The sequence below is a fragment of the Notolepis coatsorum genome (genome assembly GCF_963971535.1).
Source record: "Notolepis coatsorum genome assembly, chromosome: 10".
NCBI lineage: Eukaryota > Metazoa > Chordata > Actinopteri > Aulopiformes > Paralepididae > Notolepis > Notolepis coatsorum.
The window spans coordinates 116,388,534-116,414,690 of record NC_140174.1 but is presented as its reverse complement, the minus strand read 5'-3'; the positions used below and the strand labels follow the sequence as shown (position 1 = coordinate 116,414,690).

General features: G+C 44.4%; 1 protein-coding gene across 1 annotated transcript in view; it reads left to right on the top strand.

Annotated features, from left to right (window-relative positions):
• Positions 1 to 26,157, top strand: part of atxn2 (ataxin 2) — a 250,745-nt gene that overhangs the window by 68,434 nt on the left and 156,154 nt on the right. Inside the window, exon 4 of the mRNA XM_084323938.1 lies at positions 17,006 to 17,077. Within this exon, the coding sequence (XP_084180064.1) occupies positions 17,006 to 17,077 (72 nt within the window). The remainder of the gene's footprint in view (positions 1 to 17,005; positions 17,078 to 26,157) is intronic.

The window sequence follows — 26,157 nt, the reverse complement described above, 5'->3', positions numbered from 1 at the left end:
GTCAAAGGACTGGAGACGGGGACAAGTTAAACATGAATTAATTTATTATAACAGGTCGTTTGAGTCGTGCTGCAGTGCCTACGCACCACAGCTATTCTATTATAATACTGCTTTGACGCTTCCTCCTCATCGTTGATTGCCTGTAGTAGCTGCATCTAACGTTAGTAGCTAACGTTAAAACTAAAAAACACAACCGGACGAGACAAGTTGTCGGCTAGGATAATCACAACAATACTTCCGGTCCGGTCGGTGGGCTTCAAAATAAAAGTCTTAAACACCGGAAAAGACGGAGCGGTGGGCTTCAAAATAAAAGTTTTGGGAAATAAATTTCTCAAAAAAATTCTCTAACCGGTCGCAATAATATCGCTTATCGCGATATTTTCGGGGGCAATTAATCGCCCAGCAAAATGTGTTATCGTGGCAGGCCTAACCGTAGTACTTCCGGCGCTCGCTATAGGTCCCGCGACTCTGGCTCGTCACTCTACACAGTGATCGATTGCCAATAACTCGATAAACAACATGATTTGGACGTATATACCATTATACAAGCTGGAGATGGACCGGGTAAATTTACATCCCATAATGATAAGATTTCAACTTGACGATGATCGCCCAACGGCGCGCGGAGACTGGGGTGAGTTTCAGCGTGTAACGTTACCGTCTTCGATACTAACTGCTATTATCAACATTTGACCCACATTAGATGATTGGTATAACGCTGCCCACGGAATTATAAACGCCCCCTAGCCCATCCGGTCAACATCAGATGACGTGTAGTAACTTCTAGAAGTACGTCTAGTTGGAATTTTTTATATCGCGCTGATTGCCATAAAACTGTATTGCATCATCAATATAATGCATTTGGGGCTATAGATCACGTTCTGGAGAAAGCTGCAGAAAGAGATGAAAACATACTTATACATTAGACCATACTTTACTATGAATATGTGAATGAAAAAGTTTAACGTTGCTACACAATGAACAATACATATAGGACTTTGAATGGGCCCTAATAATGGCAATGTAGCAATAGAATTTAAAAAGTTATAGCCATGCCAAGAAGGGGTACTTCTCCATAGACAAATAGAGCCGGCAACCTATGGTATATCATTAATTTAACCCAAGGCAACCAAAGTGTTAATCAACGTTATTTACGCGACAAGCAGTGTGTTGTTGTTGTTGGTGGTGTTGTTTTGTGTGTGTGCTTGCGCCGCTCGCTTTCTGATAAATGTATGAATGTTGATAAATCTAGGTAACGTTAATGCCACAAAACGAATGACTTTGTTAATCGGAACGTTATTTGCGTTATCAATTGTTTTTAAGCTCAATAAACGTCTTTCTCCCATTTGTCCGGGAGATCTCTGGGTAACAGTACTGTATATTTGCATATCATATGTCACAAATGTAACATTAGTATGTCATGTATGTCACTATGAATTGAAAACGGGGGACCCTGATGTAAACAAGACGAACGTCTTTCTCTGGTCTGCATCCCCTTAACAATTGTGTGTATTGAGCTGTACTGTATTGTACCCATTTTGCAATCTGTTAAATATTGATTGATTGTTATTAACAGATTGCAGAATGGGTACAATACAGTACAGCTCAATACACACAATTGTTAAGGGGATGCAGACCAGAAAAAGACTTTCGTCTTGTTTACATCAGGGTCCCCCATTTTCAATTCATCATAACATATATGACACACATGACATACAGATAGACAATACTGCTACATCTATACATTTATGACATACCAGATTTACAAATACAGTAGCCTATTGTTTGTGATACAAAAATAGTCTAAAAATAGTATATACATTTGACGAAGAAACTGTACATTGGAGGTGGGTGGGATGGGGGGGGGGTTGTAACTGTACATTGGATTATCGACAAAACCTTACTTGGTCCCAAGGAGAGGGTCTCGTGTATTAAATAAAGTTTTCATTTATTCATTCACTCTGGATCTTGTAAATCCAGTAGCAATACACACAATTGTTAAGTTCAAGTTTCAAGTTTCTTTCAAGTTTCTTTAATAGTTGTCGTACAGAATACTTTTATACAAAATGCTTCTTACTGTTACGCTCCAGAGACTGTGCAAGATAAGTATGAAATAAAATAACATAGTATAGCATGTAAATTAGAAGTAAAAAAAATGAGGTCACAGTGTTCAGTATAGACATATGTACAATGTTCGATGCAGAATAGACGTAACTGAGTTACCATATAATATACAATACTGTGTAGTGTACTAATATACAATACTATATAGTGCAAGGCAGAAATAGGATGAGGTGCAATTTAGGTACAATTTACAGTAGGTGTACGAGTTGTAGTGCAAATCCTTTATCAATAAATATAAAGTGTGTTTGTGTGATCTAAAGTGTGGAGAGTGGGTGCTGCAGTGTGTTGTTTGTTTAAGTGAGTGTGTGCATGTGGGTGTGTGTGCTGTGTGCATTTGATGGTTGTTGCATAGTGTTTATTGTTCGTTTAGCAGCCTGATGGCCTGGGGATAGAAGCTTCTTCTGAGTCTTTCTGTGCTCGCCTTAAGACTCCAGTATCGCTTGCCTGACCGCAGCAGTTCAAAGAGGCAGTTGTTCGGGTGGCTCGAGTCCTTAATAATTCTCTTAGCCTTCCCCTTGCACCGCTTGTTGTAAATGTTCTGGAGGGTGGGAAGCCCCCCTCCAATTGAGCGTTCGGCTGAACGTGTCACTCTTTGTAGTCTGCTTCGGTCTTGTGCAGTGCTATTCCCAAACCAGGAGGTGATGTTGCCAGTCAGGATGCTCTAGGATGCAGGATGCAGGATAGGATGCAGACTAGAGAAAGTTGTTTGTCTTGTTTAAAATTAATGGTCCCCCATTTTCAATTCATAGTGACATTTATGACATACACAACATACATGACATCATGACATTTATGACATAGGGACATACATGCCTTACAGGTATATAGTAATAGTACTGTTACATTTGTCACATATACGATATGCAAATATACAGTACTGTTACCCAGAGATCCTAACAGTAAATATATACATATGATGAGGAGGATACTGTACATTAGGAGGGGGTGAGTGGGTGGTAAAAAAATATATACAAACGGTGGGGAGGAGACTGTCCATTGTTGTTGTGGCATAATTGCGAAACATGTTTAGTCCCTTGTTTGTATGATAACAAGCCGTTTAGTTCATGGTTCAAAGTAATGGGAAAAGGGTGCTAGCTCGCCATCAATCAGAAGCTAGCCACAAGACTAGCATTATTTCACGCTCTCCAGCACACAGCCTCCCTGCCTGGCACAACAACCACAACAGTAGGGTCTATAGTCACAGTCAGGACAGTAGGCTCTACAAGTAGGCTCCCTTAAAACGCTAACGCTATTAAAAAAAAATACAGTGGAGGTTAAAATAAGAATATGACTTGGCCAGAAAAAAAGTTCAGTCAGGAGAATTTTTTTGCTTTAATCCCTGCATAAGGTTAACGTTACCCCGTTTCCATGAAGTGTTTAAATAGCAGCAATCTTGTTGAAAATGTAACGTTATTAAATGCTCCGAGCATAGCCTCTCTCTCTTGCTCTCGCTCTCGCTCTCTCTCGCTCTCGTTATCTTTAAATAAAAATCGAAACTGTTACTAACTGTAATACAAACAGTTCAGTTTGTCGGGTACATGCAACACAGATTACAGTGTTTACATCTGTCTGCTTGAGAAAATACCATGTTCTGCATCTGCAATAAAAATGATTGAAGTGAGATGAACAGTTATTTTTAAATGTGTGATCTAAAGATAAACAAAGGGTTTTAAAAGTGTTATATTTATCTTCTCTTATAGTACCAGAGAGAAGCTGAGGAGAATCAACCAGCAACAAAAGCTAAATTTGTTTAAAAAAAAAAAGAAAAAAAAATAATATATATATATATATATTATTATTATTTATTTTTTTGGTATCGAAATGGTATCGATACTTTTCAAGGTATCGTATCGAAGTCGAAATTCCAGTATCGTGACAACACTACCAGGCACACACTCCAGGTTTTTCAAATTTATTGGCAGCCTGAAATAATATCATGACGTTTCGGTGTGAACACACCTTCTTCAGAATGGCTTGCATGAAGCATGAACTTGGGTCCTGTTTGACCCAAGTTTATACAAGTCAGAGTCATGTGTTTATACAACACATTCCAACAAGAGACTGCACAAGAGTACAAAATACCACTTACAAGCACAACCTTTTCAGAAGTATGTAAATCAAAATGAAGCGTGTAAATCAAAAAGCGGCGTGTAAATCACAAGAGATATATCTATATTATACAGAGTAGGCCTACATCTTAAACTACTGAAATATAAACACTCATGACCCATAGTAGCCGTCTTTCAATTATAAATATAAAGAATGATAAATGAAAATAATTAATCGAATAAAATGAAATAATCAAATTAAACATTTTCCTCATTGAGGCCTCTAGGCTCTAAACAATCCAGAAAGTGAATATAAAAGCTTTCCCTTTGTAGCAAGAGCCTGTCTCTGTCACCGCCTCTTGGTGGTCTCAAGACTTGCTCTAAACCCATGTATTTTAAGCCAGAAATATCATGTCCTAACTTATTAAAGTGCCTTGCAACTGAAGACTTCTCGTCATTTCTTCTTATAGAACATTTGTGCTCAGAAATTCAATTTTTAAAACGTCTTGTTTTTCCAGCATAGTAAAGGTTGCAAGGACATTTAAGCAAGTAAACCACAAAATCATAATTACAGGTGATCCGGCCTCTAACAGCGATACTCCTACCTGTACTTGGTTGTAAATAAAATGTCTCTTTAATCATGCCATGACATTGGGTACAAGACAAACATGGAAAATTGCCATTTGGAATATTAGCCATAAAATGAGCAAATTTTTTGGGGAAATCTGTTTTAACTAACTGGTCCCTTAAGTTAGGTTGCCGTTTGTAGAATTATTTGGGTGGTTCCTGGAACACACCTCTGATCTTAGGATCTGACTTTAAAATTTACCAGTATTTGTTCACAATATCACGCATATCTCTAGAAATAGGGCTGAAGGTGGACACCAATGTTACGGAGTTGCTTTTTACTTTGTTTTTATGTGTAAAAAGGGATTGTCTCTTTACTGTTTAGTTTTATTAAGAGAATTCTCAATAAGGGCCTCACTATATCCTTTAGATCTAAAGTTTTGACAGAGCTCCCTGGCTTGTGTATAATAAAAAATGTCATCTGTATTACAAATACGTTTATATCTCAAAATCTGACTAAATGGAAGGCTTCTCTTGAGCTCTGGCGGGTCATAACTGCTATAATGGAGAAACGAATTTCGATCAGTCTCTTTTTTGAAGACCTCAGTATGGACAATATTGTCTCTCTTTTTCACCAATACATCAAGGAATGCTATGGAATGTGAATCATAATTCATAGTAAACTTAATAGTCTCTCTCTGAGAGTTGAGAAACAAGTGGAACTAGCTTTACTATGCTAATGTGTGCTAGCCTAACCGCAATGTTAACGTTTATACTGGTAGATCCCATTCACGTTAGCATGTAAGCTAACAACATCAGCGCTCTTTTTGTGAGACTAAACTCTCCGCTCTTGGTGGTACATTGTGTTGATGTTGGTTTAGTTTCATCAATAAATGAGGCAGAACACAGTGAATGTATCCTTTTTATTTTTATTGCACTTTGTTTGTTTCTTGCTGAAAATAAATGTTGCTAAATAGTTCACCCGAGGTGATTTAAAGATGGCGGTTTTCTGTTTTGACTTAGCAGGATGTGTAGTGACGCGTTCACCCTTCTGATTGGTTGAAAATGGCCTTCATGTTTGAACTACATCGCCACCTATTGCTTTGGCATTGTACTACATGTATATTACATCAGTTTAAACCACTGTGATCGTGTGCACTGAGCGGCTGGGAGCGGCTCAGAGCGGAGGAGAGCTCTCGCTCCGGAGTCACTCTGACCCATTTTAAAGCCCACTCCGCCCTCATTTCAAAATCCACCCGCTCCACTCCTCGCTCCGCTCACATGCTCTGCTTCACGCTCACTCCTCCTTCACGCTCACTCCTCCTTCATGGTCACTCCTCCTTCATGCTCACTCCTTCTTCACACAACGCTCACTCCTCCTTCACACAACGCTCACTCCTCCTTCACACTTACTCCTCCTTCACGCTCACTCCTCCTTCATGGTCACTCCTCCTTCATGCTCACTCCTCCATGCTCACTCCTCCACGCGACACTCACTCCTCCACACGACGCTCACTCCTCCACACGACGCTCACTCCTCCATGCTCACTCCTCCATGCTCACTCCTCCTTCACGCTCACTCCTTCACGCTCACTCCTCCTTCACGCGACGCTCACTCCTCCACGCTGACTCCTCCTTCACGCTCATCCCTCATTCATGCGACGCTCACTCCTCCTTCCCGCTCACTTCTCCTTCCCGCTCACTCCTCCTTCCCGCTCACTCCTCCTTCACGCGCACTCCTCCTTCACGCTCACTCCTCCTTTACGCTCACTCCTCCTTCACGCTCACAACTCCTTCCCGCTCACTCCTCCTCCACGCTCACTCCTCCTCCACGCTCACTCTTCCTCCACGCTCACTCCTCCTCCATGCGACGTTCACTCCTTCATGCGCTCTCCTCCTTCACGCTCACTCCTCCATGGTTACTCCTCCTTCACGCGACGCTCACTCCTCCTCCAGGTGACGCTCACTCCTCCTTCACGCTCACTCTTTCACGCTCACTCCTCCTTCACGCTCACTCTTTCACGCTCACTCCTCCTTCACGCTCACTCCTTCACGCTCACTCCTTCACGCTCACTCCTTCATGGTCACTCCTCCTTCATGCTCACTCCTCCACACAACGCTCACTCCTCCTTCACACAACGCTCACTCCTCCTTCACACTCACTCCTCCTTCACGCTCACTCCTCCTTCACACTCACTCCTCCTTCACGCTCACTTCTCCTTCATGCTCACTTCTCCACGCGACACTCACTCCTCCACACGACGCTCACTCCTCCACACAACGCTCACTCCTCCTCCACGCTCACTCCTCCTTCACGATCACTACTCCTCCCCCACATGACGCTCACTCCTCCACGCTCACTCCTCCTTCACCTGACGCTCACTCCTCCTTCATGTGACGTTCACTCCTCCTTCACGCTCACACTTCCTTCACGTGACGCTCACTCCTCCTTCACACGACGCTCACTCCTCCTTCCCGCTCACTCCTCCTTCACGCACACTCCTCCTTTACGCTCACTCCTCCTTAATGCGACGCTCACTCCTCCTCCACGCTCACTCCTCCTTCACCTGACGCTCACTCCTTCATGCGACGTTCACTCCTCCTTCACGCTCACACTTCCTTCACACGACGCTCACTCCTCCTTCCCGCTCACTCCTCCTTCACGCACACTCCTCCTTTACGCTCACTCCTCCTTCATGCGACGCTCACTCCTCCTTCCCGCTCACTCCTCCTTCACGCACACTCCTCCTTTACGCTCACTCCTCCTTCATGCAACGCTCACTCCTCCTTCCCGCTCACTCCTCCTCCACGCCACGCTCACTCCTCCTCCACGCTCACTCCTCCTTCATGCGACGCTCACTCCTCCTCCACGCCACGCTCACTCCTCCTCCACGCTCACTCCTCCACGCCACGCTCACTCCTCCACGCTCACATGCTCACTCCTTCTTCACACAACGCTCACTCCTCCTTCATGGTCACTCCTCCTTCACGCTCACACTTCCTTCACGTGACGCTCACTCCTCCTTCACACGACGCTCACTCCTCCTTCCCGCTCACTCCTCCTTCACGCACACTCCTCCTTTACGCTCACTCCTCCTTCACGCACACTCCTCCTTTACGCTCACTCCTCCTTCATGCGACGCTCACTCCTCCTTCCCGCTCACTCCTCCTCCACGCTCACTCCTCCTCCACGCCACGCTCACTCCTCCACGCTCACTCCTCCTTCATGCGACGCTCACTCCTCCTCCACGCCACGCTCACTCCTCCTCCACGCTCACTCCTCCACGCCACGCTCACTCCTCCACGCTCACTCCTCCTTCATGCGACGCTCACTCCTCCTCCACGCCACGCTCACTCCTCCTCCACGCTCACTCCTCCACGCCACGCTCACTCCTCCACGCTCACATGCTCACTCCTTCTTCACACAACGCTCACTCCTCCTTCACGCTCACACTTCCTTCACGTGACGCTCACTCCTCCTTCACACGACGCTCACTCCTCCTTCCCGCTCACTCCTCCTTCACGCACACTCCTCCTTTACGCTCACTCCTCCTTCACGCACACTCCTCCTTTACGCTCACTCCTCCTTCATGCGACGCTCACTCCTCCTTCCCGCTCACTCCTCCTCCACGCTCACTCCTCCTCCACGCCACGCTCACTCCTCCACGCTCACTCCTCCTTCATGCGACGCTCACTCCTCCTCCACGCCACGCTCACTCCTCCACGCCACGCTCACTCCTCCACGCTCACATGCTCACTCCTTCTTCACACAACGCTCACTCCTCCTTCACACAACGCTCACTCCTCCTTCATGGTCACTCCTCCTTCACACAACGCTCACTCCTCCTTCATGGTCACTCCTCCTCCACGCTCACTCCTCCTCCACGCCACGCTCACTCCTCCACGCTCACTCCTCCTTCATGCGACGCTCACTCCTCCTTCCCGCTCACTCCTCCTCCACGCGCCGCTCACTCCTCCACGCCACGATCACTCCTCCACGCCACGCTCACTCCGCCACGCTCACTCCTCCTCCCCGCTCACTCCTCCTCCACGCCACGCTCACTCCTCCCCGCTCACTCCTCCTCCCCGCTCACTCCTCCTCGACACCACGCTCACTCCTCCACGCTCACTCCTCCACGCCACGCTCACTCCTCCCCGCTCACTCCTCCTCCCCGCTCACTCCTCCTCGACACCACGCTCACTCCTCCACGCTCACTCCTCCACGCCACGCTCACTCCTCCCCGCTCACTCCTCCTCCCCGCTCACTCCTCCTCGACACCACGCTCACTCCTCCACGCTCACTCCTCCACGCCACGCTCACTCCTCCACGCTCACTCCTCCACGCTCACTCCTCCACGCCACGCTCACTCCTCCTCCACGCCACGCTCACTCCTCCTCCACGCTCACTCCTCCACACGACGCTCACTCCTCCATGCCACGCTCACTCCTCCACGCCTCACTCCTCCTCCACGCCACGCTCACTCCTCCTCCACACCACACTCACTCCTCCTCCACGCCACGCTCACTCCTCCTCCACGGCTTGGTCCCGGCTTGAATTCTCAATGAATGTGTCCAAGTCCATAATCCATATAAATCCATTTTGTTATATCCAACTGTTCCAACACAGTCTGAATGAATGTTTCTTGTGATTATGCCGCGTGATTTCAAACAACCAAAACAACTGAATGTCTCGAGTTGATGTCGTCATCAGTCCGTGCACGTTCTTCTACGCAGTATACTAAACACCCCAGTGCATAGATTATTATATTATTATATTCCACCAGGGGGCAACCTACCGCCACTGGATCATATGCATTATAAGAATGGAACTAACAGTTAGCCAGAGCAAGCGGTGTATCCCACGACAATGTACTAACAATCACCCTAAAATACTCTGTTCCGCCCCAATACATTGCAACAACGTCCACCGCATACCCCACACTACTCTAACCGTTACCACCAAAATTCACGCCCCACACACCCACTCCGCACGTAAACTATAAAATAGCGGCGTGCAAGCTAATGATCCTAGCCAGCCTTGTTTCCAATGTACTAACTATCACCGCAGCATACCCCACACCCACACTACTCTAACCGTTACCCTCAGAATTCACGCCACACACCCACTCCGCACGTAAACTATAAAATAGTGGCGTGCAAGCTAATGATCCTAGCCAGCCTTGTTTACTACTAGAGTCCTACCTCTCTACCCAGAGGTGCACCGCAGGTCTCCTTCGCTGTCGGCCATCTCCTTCACTGATTGGTTGTTAGTGCGTGTGCTGATATCCAAGCTTGGAAAATCGATATATCGAAACTTTGCGACCACGTTTCATGTTTATTTCGAGGAAATAATTTATCGCGGTAGTTATCGTTATCGTTTTATCGCCCAGCCCTACCACCACATACCTCTTGGTATCGACTCTGACTGCCATCTTCCCAACACCGTACACGACCAGTGTGATTGGCTCGCCGGTCAGCCCGAGCCTCTTGGCGGCTCTGTGAGTGATAGAGGTCCATCAATGCTCCAACACAGTCTCCTCCTCTTGTCATGACATCCATGAGCATCATGAGGACTGGGTATTCTTTTATGCCGCTTTTGTCCAACAGGCTCTTGCTGGCGCACACTTTGGAGGTCGTTTTGTTCGTGAAGGCCTTTTTGAATGCTTCCATTTGGAGCGTTGACAATTTCAACTCCGTGACAACTTTCTCTTGTTCAGCCGTAAAGCCTCGGAAGCCCTCTGTGAGCACTGGGCTCGTTGGTTGTTTCGCTCCTGCCCTGTGTCTTCGAGCAGAGGAGAAAATGATGGTTGACAGGGCTGCCCCCCTTCACACACTCATCCTTCTTACAGAGGAATATCTTCTCGCAGAGGCCGTTGGCCCCGTGATAAGCGAGGCATTTGACGCATGCTCCTGCTTTCTTCACCTGGGCTCTCTTCTCAGACAGTTTAGCCTTCTTGAAGGCCGGGCAGAAGTACAGTCTCTTTCCATGTGCCTCTTCTCCACACATGGTGCACGAGTCCCTCTGGGACTCTCTTCTGACTTCGCTCGCTGTCGTTCTAGTGAATGACAGTCTGTCACCTCCTCTGTCACTCAGCCTCTCAACGCTGGGTTGGTCTATCGCCAGCGTGGGTGGCTCCGATCTCCAACTGTGCTAGCCTCTCGAGGATCCTTTCCTGTCCTTTCAGGAATGACAAGAGCCTGTCGAAGTAGCTTCCGGGCTTGACGCCATTCACGGGGTCACGCTCATAGGAGATCCACTTCTCTCTCATGCCTATAGGCAGCTTCCTCTCTATAGCCAGGGCTGTACGTGTGAATATTAAAGGCAACCTACTTGTATTCAGCTTTTCGTTCAGCGTTTCCCTGATTGGCCACGTGACCGCCCTAGCACACGCCCTTATCCGCACCGCTCTGTGTGTTGTTACGCGGCAGAGAGGACGCGGCAGAGAGACGCGGCATGCTTTTCTGCTGCCAGTAAGAAGACCATTGTACAATAATCCACAATTATGTCTGTATTTGATTATGGTGAAATTATGTACATGCATGCGCCTCCCTCCACCTGAAAGCCCATCCACGCTGTGTATCATAGAGCACTGGGTTTTATCACTGGAGATACATTTCTCACTCACCATTGTATTTTATATGAAAATAATTGTAAGTAGGTGAATTCTACACATCTGACAACGCCATCTGACAATATCATAATGATGTGTTTCCTATATTATATCCACAATCATTCATCTAAAAAATTGTATGGGCGTAAATACATGTTAAGATAGTCGGCTATCACGGTAGCATGTGCGGTTCCGTCGGCCTCCTCCAATGCTCCAACATAGTCTCCCGTTGTGTCAACGAGCTTAGCAAACTACTTCAAGAGCTTTCTTGTCGTTGACTAGCTCCGCTGGCGATGCGGTGTCAACATTGTCTGCTACCTGGTTGGCTCTCCTTGTGAAAGCTGGCTGCGCTGCAGTACGCCTCCTCTTCAGCTCTTCCACATCTACACCCTCCATCTTGTCCCAGTCAGCCGTTGCCCCAACTGGAGCTCCTTTCGCGGTTGAGTCACTGGTTGCAGGCAGTAGTGAAAATAGAGTTAACAGTCTGAAGCACAGTTGTACAGTTGGCGTGTAGCAGTATGATTATAATGACACTGTCCCCAGCAGGGGTTAGTGACGGGAATGTATGGTGGGTCAAAACGCAGCTTCGCTTAACTCACTTGCAACTTGTGGCGCAGTCCACAATGTGAGTGAGCAATTAGAAAAGAAGCACAGCCAAAGCGTATCAATGATAATGTTCACGGCGTTAGAGCAACAATATAATTGATACGTTCAGCACAGCCAAGGCATAGGTGTATCAATGATAATGTCCATGGCTTTAGAGCAATAATATAATTGCCTGCGTTGATGCTTGGCTGGTCGGTATTGCTATACGACGAGCAAAGCCTATTGGCGTGGTAAAGTAATTTAGCTAGCCACGCTAGCCTCCTTCCCTGGTTGGCAGGCAGCTAGCAGGGTTAGCATTCATTGGCTAGCAGCCAGCAGAGTTAGCATTGGTTAGCTAGCGGCTAGCAGAGTTAGCATTGGTTGGCTAGCGGCCAGCAGTGTTACCATTGGATGGCTAGCGGCTAGCAGTGTTAGCATTGGATGGCTAGCGGCTAGCAGTGTTAGCATTTGGTTGGCTAGCGGCTAGCAGTGTTAGAATTGAATGGCTAGCGGCTAGCAGTGTTAGCATTTGGTTGGAATACGGCGATTCCGACACAGAAAGCAGTCAACATCAGCGTTATCACTTCCCTTGAGCTGACTGCGTCCTCCCGATGTGCCCAGTCATGTGTATCCCTTTGTCTCGGTTCCACCTTGACGTTGAGGTGGTATCTCACACGGGCACTTCCCTCTGCGTTCCGTCCGTCTCATGGCGGCACCCACACGGTAAATAATTGTCCAATTATCTAGCAGTCACAGTCAATGTGTCAACTAAATGTCCCCATTGGAAAGGGTGTAGGCGAAGACTGACTATAAACCAGAGGAAACAATTCCGACTTTGCAATAACTGTTTTATTCGGACTCCATGTCCAAACATCCAGTGCTTATAGAAAACGGTATGTGCCACTAACACCAGGTGGCAATTATTCAGTAGTTAGCCGGTAGCTAGCAGTCAGTTAGTCATTTGCAGTCAATGAATAAAGTCAATACAGTCTGTAGCAACAGTTAGTAGCATTTAGTAGTAGTTGGTAGTCAGATTATTTACCTATACAAAAGGAAAGGAAATAAACGGCATTAATTAGCAACTAGAAATATATATATGAAAGGATAATTACGAATATAAACGGCGCATACAATGCAGTCAGCTCGCCCACAGGGCTTTTCACCTTACAGGCCTATGGCCAGGAGTGTGATTTGAATAGCGCGACTCGCCGGCGCAGAGACGGCTTACCTGTCCAGAGTCACAACGCGTGTTCCAAAGTGTCCACTAGGCGGCACCAGACAATAACAAACGCTTGCAACAAATGTCACCTATTAGGCTTGGGCGGTATAATTTTATATAATTCCGGTATGGGTATTATGACGGTATGACTTTCATTTTCATCAGCGGGGGGGGAGCGGAGCTAAGTTAACAATATACTCGTTATCACCATACATAACGCTTATATTGAAACACGTTGACATTAGGGCCGTTCTTTCAACCTAAAAGTGCACTTTCTTCAACCTCGAACCTAAATTCCTTAGCGACCCGTGTTGCCAAAGTAAACAAATCAGCGCGCACATTCGAGACACACACATATGAAACGAGTCATACGGAACAAATAACGTATAACGGAGGCTGAAATTAGACCAATATGACTCTAACTCACGACAGTAGTACACAACTACACATACAGATGCACAAAATTGATTCTGCATTGATTAAGTGATCATCAAAACCCAGCTTAAGCCGTTAAACCCATGTAGTGAATCGCGAAGCCAATACGCGCACACACACAGACACAGTCGAACTGGAACGCTTTACCAAACGCACTCCCAGCATTCATATCTCATACGTTCATCTTCCAATCGCTTAACCATAACATAACTTACTTACCGGTACCCGGTACGTTAGAAAAACGCTCCGTTTCCCGATTCCTCAATCATCCAATGTCTGGAAGTGGACCCATGGCCGAAATCATATCGATTATTGCGTTTAGAATGCGATCCAAATGCACGATAGTGTTTGTCTGGATCCACGTAACAAGATATTATTGCCGGAGGGATTTCCTCGATGCACCAGCACCACTTCCGGTTTTGGCGAGAGTGTAACTCGCCAGACCATCCACCAGGCGGCGGTATTGAGGCGTTGCAATCTCATACAGGGTGCCGCTGCAGTCCGGAGGGAGGCTGGATGAATTATGAATGCCATGGCGAAAAAAATAAATATTGATCCCAAAAACGATTTACGCAGTTGTTGGCGTTCAACGCATGGCGACCAATGTGTTAAATTAGTATTTTTTTTTATTAAATCAACTTTCTTTAATGAATATAACTAACCAGTTTTAATACTATAATATTAGTGTAGCCTAATCTTTATCTGCAACTGTGAAGAAAAACCCCATTGGTTTAAACTGAATGAATACACATAAAAAATAAAAATAAAAAAATAAATATATATATATATATACACCGTAATTCCTCATAGTAACCGGGTCTCAAATACAAGCCGGGTCTCCCGGGTGCGCTCTTGAGCTAAGCAATTATAAGCCGGCCTCCTAATACAAGCCGGGTTATTAATATACTGAGCTGCATACTGAGCTAGTTACTTGATTTCACTTTGAAAACGTTGAAATGACCAGTGACCACCTGTAATTGCACTGTTTACTATTTCATACAGTACTTGGTTTCAATAAATGAACCCAGTACATTTTACTGGGTTCAAACTGACACAAAATGTTGATTTATTCATTATGATCCGTTTGAAAATTTGAAATATAGGCCTCCCTCTTATACAGGCCTCCTCCTAATACAAGCCTGGTACCCGCTACAGTTGAAACAAATACAAGCCGGGGTTACTATTAGAGGAATTACGGTATATATATATAAAAAAATATTTTATTAAAAATGTTTTATTCGAATGTTGATTTAGAATTCCAATTAGTAACGAACGTTTGGGCTCAGCCCTAGCACACACGCATGCAGAAAGGGGGAATGGCAATTTACAAGGCTTTGCTCACCTTTGCGCAATTCACTCACAGCTTGGGCTGTCGTTGTTTTTAGAGACATGATCATAATGAGGCGTTTGTCATGAATCTCCCGCACAATTGAAATTAAAGCCTGAGACTCGATCAGAGCTTCTGACACGGAGGTATGGTCACTTTTCCGCCTGGTGCGCACTGTCTTTATGCTACGGAGATATACACGTTTCTAAAGATAATAAGCTTTCTCTGCATATTTTCACACCGCCGTCAAAGTAGTCTACTGGATCCATTGTCTCTAAATCGATTTGGTAGCTGTTATGTCTGTCCCTGACGCGTCTATTTGAAAGGCAACCGGTTTTGCGAATCTGATTGGCCACTGACGTTTCTGGTCATGTGACATGTGCGCCCAATCGCGTGACGCGCCCATTTCTGCCTCGACCAGCAGCAAACTACCTAACGCCTAGTTTTTCACTGGTTAAGCTTAGGCGACTCTTTCGAAGTTGGTTTAGGTTAAAGTTTGGAATCGGGGCTGGCGTTTTATCGCCATGCTCTAAGACAAACTCTAACCTTAACCAACTTCGAAAGAGTGCCTAAGCTTAATCGGCGAAAGAACTTGCCGTCACACGATTGGTGCGACCAGAAACAGCAGTGGCCAATCAGAGCGCAAAACGCGAACGCGGAAGCATAAACCGGTTGCCTTTCGAATAGACGCGTCCCTGACACCAGAGAGTGAAAGTACTCAGCCCCTCCCCTACGACTCAACTGTAGTTCTTTAGACGGCAAGGGAAATTATACAGCCGGACAAGTTAACAATAATTAACACATTTACAAGTCGTCTTACATTTTGCAAATAAGGAAAAAGATGGAGAACATTTCAAAGCACTAGAAATTGCGAAGATAATCTTTTGACCTAATTCTGAATCGCGCAACATTTTCAGCATTTATGGAAAATCCTCTCCACCGAGATGAGGCAGTTTTCGCACCTTTTCGTCAAAGGTGTCTTCCCGCTCACTGGAGCTTCGACCTTAGAGGGTTAAAGAACCCAGGGCGCCTATCGCAAACAGTAGGGGGTTCCCCGACGTTCCTGGCCAAATTCCCATCAAGGCCACCTAATCTTCCCCCTTAATTGGCTATCAACCCATGTCTCCTGACCCGTTCAGCCATTGTGCCGTGTGACGTGTGCCTGGTGCTAGTGTATGGCAGCCATTGAGCCTGCGTAGCGCAAGGTTGGGTGCTACACAGTGGTGGTGAAGGAGGCTATTTCCACCCTACATTGAGGGGAGCGATTTGAGTCTAGAGAAAAGCGCTATATAAATGATCATTCATAACATGGCAGAGTGAAACCTATGATGAGAAGAGTACTCACATTTTTTATTCTCTCATCAGACTTGACTTCTAGTGAAACTTAGGCTGGACAAGATATGCCTCCTAAAATGTATAAAAGGAAGTATAGGCTACAGGCTTTCCGGTTTTGACAAAACAATTATGGAAACGTGTGAAGTGGGGGCGGCTAGGTGGCGCAGTGGGCAAGGCGCTCGCCACCAATGCAGTAGATGCTGCGTTCGAGCCCAGCTCTCTGCGTTACTACCAGCTTGGCTGGTCGTTCATACTAATACAATTGGCAGTATTAGGGGGTGGGAAGCTGGTGGGTGGGGATCGGACGTTGTGGACAGCGACTCCTACAGGTCAGTTGGTGCGCCTGCGCAGTAGAATCAGGAAGCCTTGGCGTCGTGTCCCTCCCACGCAGACCCCCGCTGCTGAGAGATCGCGCTGTGCAGGTGAAAAGATGCGACGGCTGCCTCCTCGAGTACCGGAGGGGACACGTGATGCAAGGCTTCGTCCACATTGCAGCCGGCTTGTGGGAGGCATGGCCTAACAACATTCGAGACAGGGGAGGGTAGAATTGGACAATACGAAATTAGGGAAGGGAGAAAAATAGAAAATGGGGAGAAAAAGTAGAAAAAAAAAGAAACGTGTGAAGTGTACAATATTTCCTTGTTTAAGCCACTGCAACGGCTTTGCCTGAAGATTTTTTTTGCCCCCCCCCCGGGCCCCTCGTTGAGAACCACTGGAATATAATGTGCTTCTGTTTCTCCCTCCTCTTCCCCAGGGAACCAAATGTGAGCTGAAGGTGAAGAATGGCTCCGTGTATGAAGGGGTGTTTAAGACATACGGCCCGGAGGTAAGCAGCCCTGTGTATGAAGGCGTGTTTAAGACATACGGCCCAGAGGTAAGCAGCCCTGTGTATGAAGGGGTGTTTAAGACATACGGCCCGGAGGTAAGCAGCCCTGTGTATGAAGGCATGCATTAAAGCATTCAGTCTCCAGACGGATTTCAGTCTTTTTTTCTTTTTTTTTCTTCGTCAATTTGATTTGGAGTCTGACGGAATTGGCTACCTGGTATAATATGATTTGTAGATGCGTAGGGCATTTGGACCATTCTAACCAATCAAACGTGAGCTTGGCGCACACACGCGCTGCTCGCAGTGCCCTCCCCCTCACAGACCCGTCTTGTCACAGACCCGTATCATTTGCACCGGAGATAGCAAGCGTGCAGGTCCTCTTTTAACACCACTCTTTTAACACCATTAAACAATGGCCCAGTAAACTATTCACTTTAGTTTACTACACGAGGCGTTCTCTAACGTTATCTAGCTGGCTAGCTGATAGCTCATAACATAATTGAAATTTGTTTTTGAAGCTGTGGCTAACGTTAGGTAGCTACCGATCTTCGGGTGGCTAACGTTAGCTACCTAGCAACTGTAGCTTGCTAATACGGGCTGTCCTGGCTGGCTACCTTTTAATTCGCAGTGGAGCTAACTAACTGTACAAATCGATGTGATTGGCTGAGACTGTATTTTGTACGGTTGGCTGCCTGGCTGTTGTGGATTCGGGGAGCCAGCTAGCAGCTAACATCAACTCAATGTCAACACTATGTTGACACTGAGCGAGTTTGCCGACAGCAATGTAACAAACAATATGATTCGTGCGGAACCATTATCCCCAACACATAGTTATTAGCTAACGTCAGCATAATAACGTTAATGGAAGGAGTAAGCCGGCCACTAAAAAGAAAACACATGCAGTGTTCTCAGACGAAAAGGATGAGCGGCACCACCCAACAAAAGAAAGTTTCGAGAGGAATGGAAGTCTGAAGATAGCAGTGTTTCAAGAGACTGGCTAGGCTACAGTATGATGCGGGGGCTGTAGACGGTGGTGAGTTGTTAACTTGTTCCATGTTCCGCAACTATGTCAAAAAGAAAAACACAAACAACACATTTGTCATTGTCGTGTTACTTCACAGTACAAATATGTGAGTCCTCTGCTGTGGTTGTGACGAGTATCCTTTATTAGCTTAACTCCGTAGCAACATCACACAGGTGTATCTGTAGACGGTCTCCTCCCCACTGTATATTCTCTCCCCACCGTATGTATCTTTTTTCTCCCACCCACCCTAATGTACAGTCTCCTCCCCATCATAATGTATATAATCTCTGTTAGGATCTATCATGTATGTCCCTATGCCATAAATGTTGTGTATGTCATAAATGTCACTATGAATTGAAAATGGGGCACCCTGATGTAAACAAGACAAACGTCTTTCTCTAGTCTGCATCCCCTTAACACTTTGACTGCCCAAGTGTAATTTCTTATTAGTCCCTTGAATGCCCACATCCACTCCAATGTTAACGTTAATATCACCTAATCTATGTTTTAAATTATGGCTATGTGTCTAATATGGCTGTCGCTTATCAAAGACTCATTTTCCAGTCAACATTGTCATGGCAGATTTTTTTTTATCGCTTCATTTCCTTTTTTCTAGCATTTTGAAAATCACTTGATTTCACGGAAAAAACAACACATTCCATGATAATCGCCTTTTACTGGAATATTCTAGAACGTTGTCATTGTTCGGCCATGTCATGAATCGTTTTCAAATAAACGCTAGATTATCGATAGTATATGTGTACGCACGCACGCTCTTGCGGCGAGCCGAAAATCGAGTTTCCTATTTCCTGACGGCGCGCACAGTCAAACAGTGATAACACACAATCACATAAAAGCTTATATCTCTGTGAAAACAAGTCTGATTATCCTAATACTGATAACATGGATTCCTTACCTGAGATCAGATGGTATCCAAATGGTTTATTCCAATCGCTCATTTGATTGATCCATCGTGTATACAGTAAAACACATATTCTCCGAGGCTCCAGAGTGAACTCTGGTAGATCCCGGTTACATGAGTGAGAAGTAAAATGTGGAGTGCGGGTTTTTTTCCCCACATTTTCATTGAGTCCAATTCAAAAGGGTGATTTACCATCTGGGAGACGATAGGGGGCGCTTTTTTCACATCTGAGCACCTGGGGTGACTGGATCTCCAACGGTAGACTCGCTTGATGCAATATGATTTCAGATCGCTAATAAAAAAAAACGAATAAAACAAATATTCTCGTGAGTGGGCATTCAACCCGCGGGGGGTAAACACGAGACCTCGTGGATGGCATTCAAAGTGTTAACAATTGTGTGTATTGAGCCGTACTGTATTGTATCCATTCTGCAATCTGTTAAATATTGATTGATTGTTATTAACAGATTGCAGAATGGGTACAATACAGTACAGCTCAATACACACAATTGTTAAGGGGATGCAGACCAGAGAAAGACTTTCCTATGGTTTACATCAGGGTCCCCCATTTTCAATTCATCATAACATATATGACATACATGACATACAGATAGATAATACTGCTACATCTATACATTTATGACATACCAGATTTACAAATACAGTATTGTTTGTGATGATACAATAAGAGTCTAAAAAAGAGCGTATATACATTTGACGAAGAAACTGTACATTGGAGGAGGTTGGGTGGAGGGGAGGGTTGGGTAGGCGGGGTGGGGTGGGGGGGGTAACTGTACATTGGATTATCGACTAAACCGAAACAAGTAGGCTCCCTTAAAACGCCAACGCTATTAAAAAGAAATACAGTGGAGGTTAAAATAAGAATATGACTTGGCCTGAAAAAAAGTTCAGTCAGGAGATTTTTTTTTGCTTTAATCCCTGATGAAGGGGTGTTTAAGACATACGGCCCAGAGGTAAGCAGCTCTGTGTATGAAGGGGTGTTTAAGACATACGACCCAGAGGTAAGGCATAGAACATTAAATCACATCGTTTTTCATATTAACACTTTCCGTGCCAGCCATGCGGTGCCTAGGAACCCTGTTGCGTGCCACCGCTCTATTCAATGACAGAGCTCTCATTTGCTAACGCATAAACTATATCTTAAATTATGGCTATGTGTCTAATATGGCTGTCGCTTATCAATGACTTGTTTGCAGTCAACATTGTCGAAACGGCTTGTTTTTTAATCGGTTCATTTCCGTTTTATACTATTTAGAAAAACACTTGTTTTTTGAAAGTTTCAGAAAAAGATTACGATTCTGTGATAATCGCCCTTTACTGGAATACACTGGAATACACAAAACACGTTGTAATTTATGTCTCCATTTTCATTTTCCAGATTGTGAAAGTACAAAATGTAAGCTTTCAAATGATGTGTCATACGTTGAAATCTGAGAATGTTTTGAAGATGATGTGCTCATTTGAATCTTGTACAGCAGTTTTTTTTTCTGTTTGCTTTAAGCTGTGAAAATGGCTCTTGAAGAGAAGGCTAGAATTAACACCTATCTGTTTCTGCAGGGCGTTAACAAATAGCCCCCCAGCCACTCCCCTCACTGAATAGCATTAACACTATGCCGTCCGAGAACGAGTATATACGTGTTTCGAAAAAAGAGCGTTGTGGACCAGAGCCAAGAGTATATACGTGACGAGTTGTTATTGTTTTATTCCATATTTATAACGCTTCTTAGGTACCCGATCCACTACCAGCATCTTTTCACATATTTGATTTTCGAAACATGCAGTACCGGCCACAGCCGCTTAGGGGCGCCATCGCTCCACTGCAGTATCATTATGTGATTTTCTAAAAAAAATGCAAACTACAGTTCTGTGGGCGGATCATAGTTCCTTGATCCCAGCCGAACATCCTCCATCTTGGATCAGTTTGGCGAGCGTTTTTTTCAGCGTGGAATAATGGGATTTATGATTAGCCAATGTGCATATCGATCTACCAGAATCCGATGACTGGTGAGGAAATGCTGCCGGCGATCACATGGCCTGACGGTAGGATAATATTACCCCAAATTACAGCTGGATTGGACATTGTTTTATAACGTAACGTGATCGGTCAATGAAAATGCTATATTGAACGCACACTGTATTGGTAATCAATAATAGTAATCGGCGTTCCCCGCCGCCCCCATTTCATCCATAGATGCTCTGTAATAGTTCGGATGCTACGCAGTTTGTTTTATTTCATTCGTATATATACAGCAGAAATGGCGTTTGATATAACGGCGCCAACGTTTAGCCTATTATCTAGCTCCCGGGAAAAAAGACGAGACGAAAAGTGCGATAAACCTTATATTCACAACGCTATAAAATGACAACCAACCGATGGATTTTTATTTTCTTTAAGCCATTATGAAGGCACGGTTTATGCACTCAAGTGACAATGAGAATGGACAGATAGCAATACTATAAATTATATATAAAGCTCTTAGAATGTACATCGGTTTGTTTACTATCTGCTGTCCTCTGAGGCCTAAATCGCCGGGCCGCGCCGGTCGTCATAGTGTTAACACACTGTAAGCTGTCGGTATAAGTGCTGCCAGTCAGGGCTGTGCAAATAACTTAACCCTGATAGATAGATTCCGTCTGCTTGTAATAGTCAACTTCCCCAGTTGATAATAATAACTTTATTTGTATAGCACTTTTCATACAGAAGTTGCAGTTCAAAGTGCTTCACAACAGTGAAAAACACAGGCATAAGCGAGCATAAAAAGGATAAAAAAGATAGAGGGGTAGCAAGGTAAGGTAAATCACAATGTTTCACATTAGGATCTAGCATCCCAATAGGCTCTCTGTTTACAGTTTCATTCAGTAATACAAATGTGTGGAGAGCAGCTAAGACTGGACTAATGTGCTCTCTCCTTTCTACTTCACCAGCTGATAGATAGATTCTGTCTGCTTTTAATAGTCAACTTCACCAGTTGATAATAACTTTATTTGTATAGCACTTTTCATACAGAAGTTGCAGTTCAAAGTGTTTCACAACAGTGAAAAATACAGGCATAAGCGAGCATTAAAAAAGATGGAGGTAGCGACTAGCATGGTAAGGTAAATCAGTGTTTCACATTAGGATCTAGCATCCCAATAGGCTCTCTGTTTACAGTTTCATTCAGTAATACAAATGTGTGTAGAGCAGCTAAGACTGGACTAATGTGCTCTCTCCTTTCTACTTCAGCTGATGGATACTGTCTGCTTGTAATAGTCAACTTCACCAGCTGATAGATACTGTCTGCTTGTAATGGTCAACTTCACCAGCTGATAGATACTGTCTGCTTGTAATGGTCAACTTCACCAGCTGATGGATACTGTCTGCTTGTAATAGTCAACTTCACCAGCTGATAGATACTGTCTGCTTGTAATAGTCAACTTCACCAGCTGATAATAATAACAGTCACATCACAAGCACAACAGTGAAAAATACAGGCATAAGCGAGCATAAAAAAGATTAAAAAAAGATAGAGGTAGCAAGGTAAGGTAAATCACAATGTTCCATCAGGGACCCTGATGGAAACAAGACAAACGTCTTTCTCAGGTCTGCATCCCCTTAACAATTGTATGTATTGAGCCGTACTGTATTGTACCCATTCTGCAATCTGTTAAATAAAGTTTTCATTCATTCATTCATTCATTCATTCATTCATTCATTCATTCATTCATTCATTCATTCATTCATTCATCTAGCATCCCAATATAGGCTCTCACACACACACACACACACACACGCGCACACACACACACACACACAGGGCACGAAATAAACTTTTTGACTCACTGGCCAGTGGCGGGTAGATGGGAAAATTCTACCCACCAAGCATATTTCTTACCGGCCAAAAAAAATATGCGTTTTTGTGTCGCATATATAATTTTTTTTCAGTACATTTCAAGTAGATAAGCTATTACGTTGAAGAATACACACTTAAAGAGGCCAGAGCTAAATTTGTACTCTCTCTCTCTCTCTCTCTCTGAAGTCTAAACTTCACAACACAATCTAAAACCCCTCCCTACCTCCCTCTCTCAAACCGTTCCTACAACAATTGTTCTATGTTTCATGATCATGTACATTTATTTTGTATATTTTTTTAACATTTAAATATCAACATTATCTGGCAATCCTCAGTAAATACTATCAAACTCATGTCATCTGGTCTTTTCCGCGCGCTCACACACACGCACATGCAGGGAGCGAAATTAACTTTTTGACTCACCGGCCAGTGGCGGGTAGATGGGAAGAATCTACCCGCCAAGCATATTTCCTACCAGCCAATTTTTTTTTAATTTTTTTTATTATAAAATATATATATTATATAATCATACTTGTAGTTGTATTATCTGCGAGACATCGCCACCACGCAACAAGTCAAAATGCTCGCTATCTGCAAACAGCTCCACTGTCTGTGTGTATACTCGAGTAGCCTCCAGCTCCAGCAAGGATTCTCCGGCGCTGCAGCTGGACCCTATACTCTACATTCAGCATGCAAGGATTCTCCGGCGCTGCAGCTGGACCCTAGTCTAGTGTGTGTGACATCATCAACTACGCGACTCAGAGTCTCAGACGGAGATGCATGTCAACAGAACACACAGAGCCTGGTGGATGCATGAAGCGATATAAATAAACCAATAGCCAATAAATGTGAAGTTACCTTTGAACCCCTGTTGTCAAGCCTCGTTAATATAACCCCTTTCCTCACTAATGGAACTGGTTTTGTGGACTCGCTGACGGTGCTTTGAGCGTTTCCAGGATTAGCAGCTAACGCTAATTAGCTTAGTTGGCTCCCTACAGTGCAAGCAGGCGCCACCGGCAGTCAGAACAGAAGAGTAGTGGATGTGACATCGGTAAACAAGCCACAAATTAGGCTTGTCGTAAGACCAAAACACACTGCAGTTTTAATTATTTTACATGACTATTTTGTGACCCGCCACATGGCGGACAGACCTCTCAGTGGTACTCGCCAAACCGAAAATCTGGTCGCCAATGGCGGGTGGCGGGCTTTAATTTCGGGCCCTGCACACACCAGCGTTTCCGTTAGCCGGTAATTACCGGTATTTGACCGGCAAAATCTGTTGAAGTCCGACATATTTAATCTCTCCGGTCTTAATGTCCGGTGAAAATAATTCCCTGAGTCTAAGCACAATTTGATTATTTGAATTGTATTAAAATAGGCTAAAATTAAATAGCCTATGCGATGAACGAAACGATCATTACATTTGTTTCCTCGTTGCTTCTAATAATGACAACGACGTTGTCAGCGAGAGCTTAGTGCTGGGTGTGCGAACTTTTGTGAAGCTGCAGAGCCGGAGCAGCAGCAGCACAATGCAGTATTCCAGCAGTACTCCAATTCAGCCATTTTCAGCCAATGTTGGGTGGGGGGCGCTGCTGTGCGGTTCCCAGAAAAGAGCCAATAACAGCTGAATCAGCTGCTCTGCAGCGCCATACTCTTTGCAAATAAGTCGTTGCGAGGTGGAGAGAGTCGTCACGCAAACCACGATAATGTTGCCGTCTCTCTGCTTTCTCAGTTCTTCGCTTGATATAATTAATACAAATGTCCAATATAACGGAATTCGTTAGCTCATAAAAATGTGATTATAACAGACTGCTGTTTAGTGTCGGACCGACTGCCCACATACGCGGTCTATTTTATTTCTAGTCAGCAGCAGCACGGAGTATCGAGGGACTTATTTTATTTGGAATATATTAATGACTGTATACGCAAAAGTAGCTTAGTTTTAAGTAATAATATTATAAATCTACATGCCTTGAGGATGACATTCTTTATATAGCCTGCCTATCAATTGTTTTAAAGCTCAATAAACTATGACCGGAATTAATCTCATTTGTCCGGTAGATTGAAATCTTGCAGGTCACGGAGACCGGCAACAATTTTTTCTAACGGAAACCCTGGCACACACGCACACACAGAGCTGGGCCCCTGTCCTGTAAGGTATTGGCTCGTGTTGCTACACGGACATGTTTGTATGTTGCACGGTACTTCCTGGCTTAACGACTAGTAAACAAACACTCAACGTGATCATCACACGCTCTCCGTCTCTTATTATATGTGAACTAAAGAGTACAAGGTTTACACAACAGCCCCCACACCCTTTTTTATTTTATCGTCGACGAGGAATTGTTGCGTCGATTAGTCATAAAAAAATATATATATATTTTATTTTTTTTGCACTATCTTTGTGAAAGGGGCTTCTCAGCTCTGGTCCAGCCAGCTGAAGACTTCTTAGCTTAACATAACAGACAGACAGTACATTTGGGGGAACAAAGCCACTCTGAGGTCATGCTCAATGTGCAATCTGTTCCTCTGCTCTGTCTTCAGCTGGACCAGAGCTGAGAAGCCACTTTCACAAAGATAGGTAGTGCAAAAAAAAAATATTTTTATTATTATTTTTAAATATATATATAATTGTTTTTCGATTAGTCGACTAATCGAAAAAATAATCGACACATTAGTCGACTACCAAAATAGTCATTAGTTGCAGCCCTATACAAGAGTTTTATTTGTCACGGCATACAGGTATACAGTGAAATGCGGGGGGTCTTGCCCGCAACGATGTGCAGAATACAATAGTAATAATATATAATAAGAATCCAACCAATAGAGCGACATTGTGCAATAAACAAGTAAACAAAGTAGGTCATATCGGTATCTGTACATGAGTTATTTACAGAGCATGGTAGGACATGCTAGGTCCTGTGGTAGTGCAGTACACTGTTAGCTACGGATGAGGCACTGGGTCTTTATGTACACTGCTATACAATGCTATATTATACAATCTAGGGATGCCCCGATCACGTTTTTTGCCACCGATACCGATCGTCGTGAGCCATATCGGCCGATACCGATCCGATACCGATCGTTTTTGATTAAAAAGAAATTAAACATTATTTTATATAAAGTTTTTTTTTTTTTTATATATAAAATATATATATTATATAATTAGACTTGTACTTGTATTATCTGCGAGACATCGCCACCACGCAACAAGTCAAAATGCTCGCTATCTCCACTGTCTGTGTGTACATACTCTGCTTTGATCAAATCACATTCGGCTCTG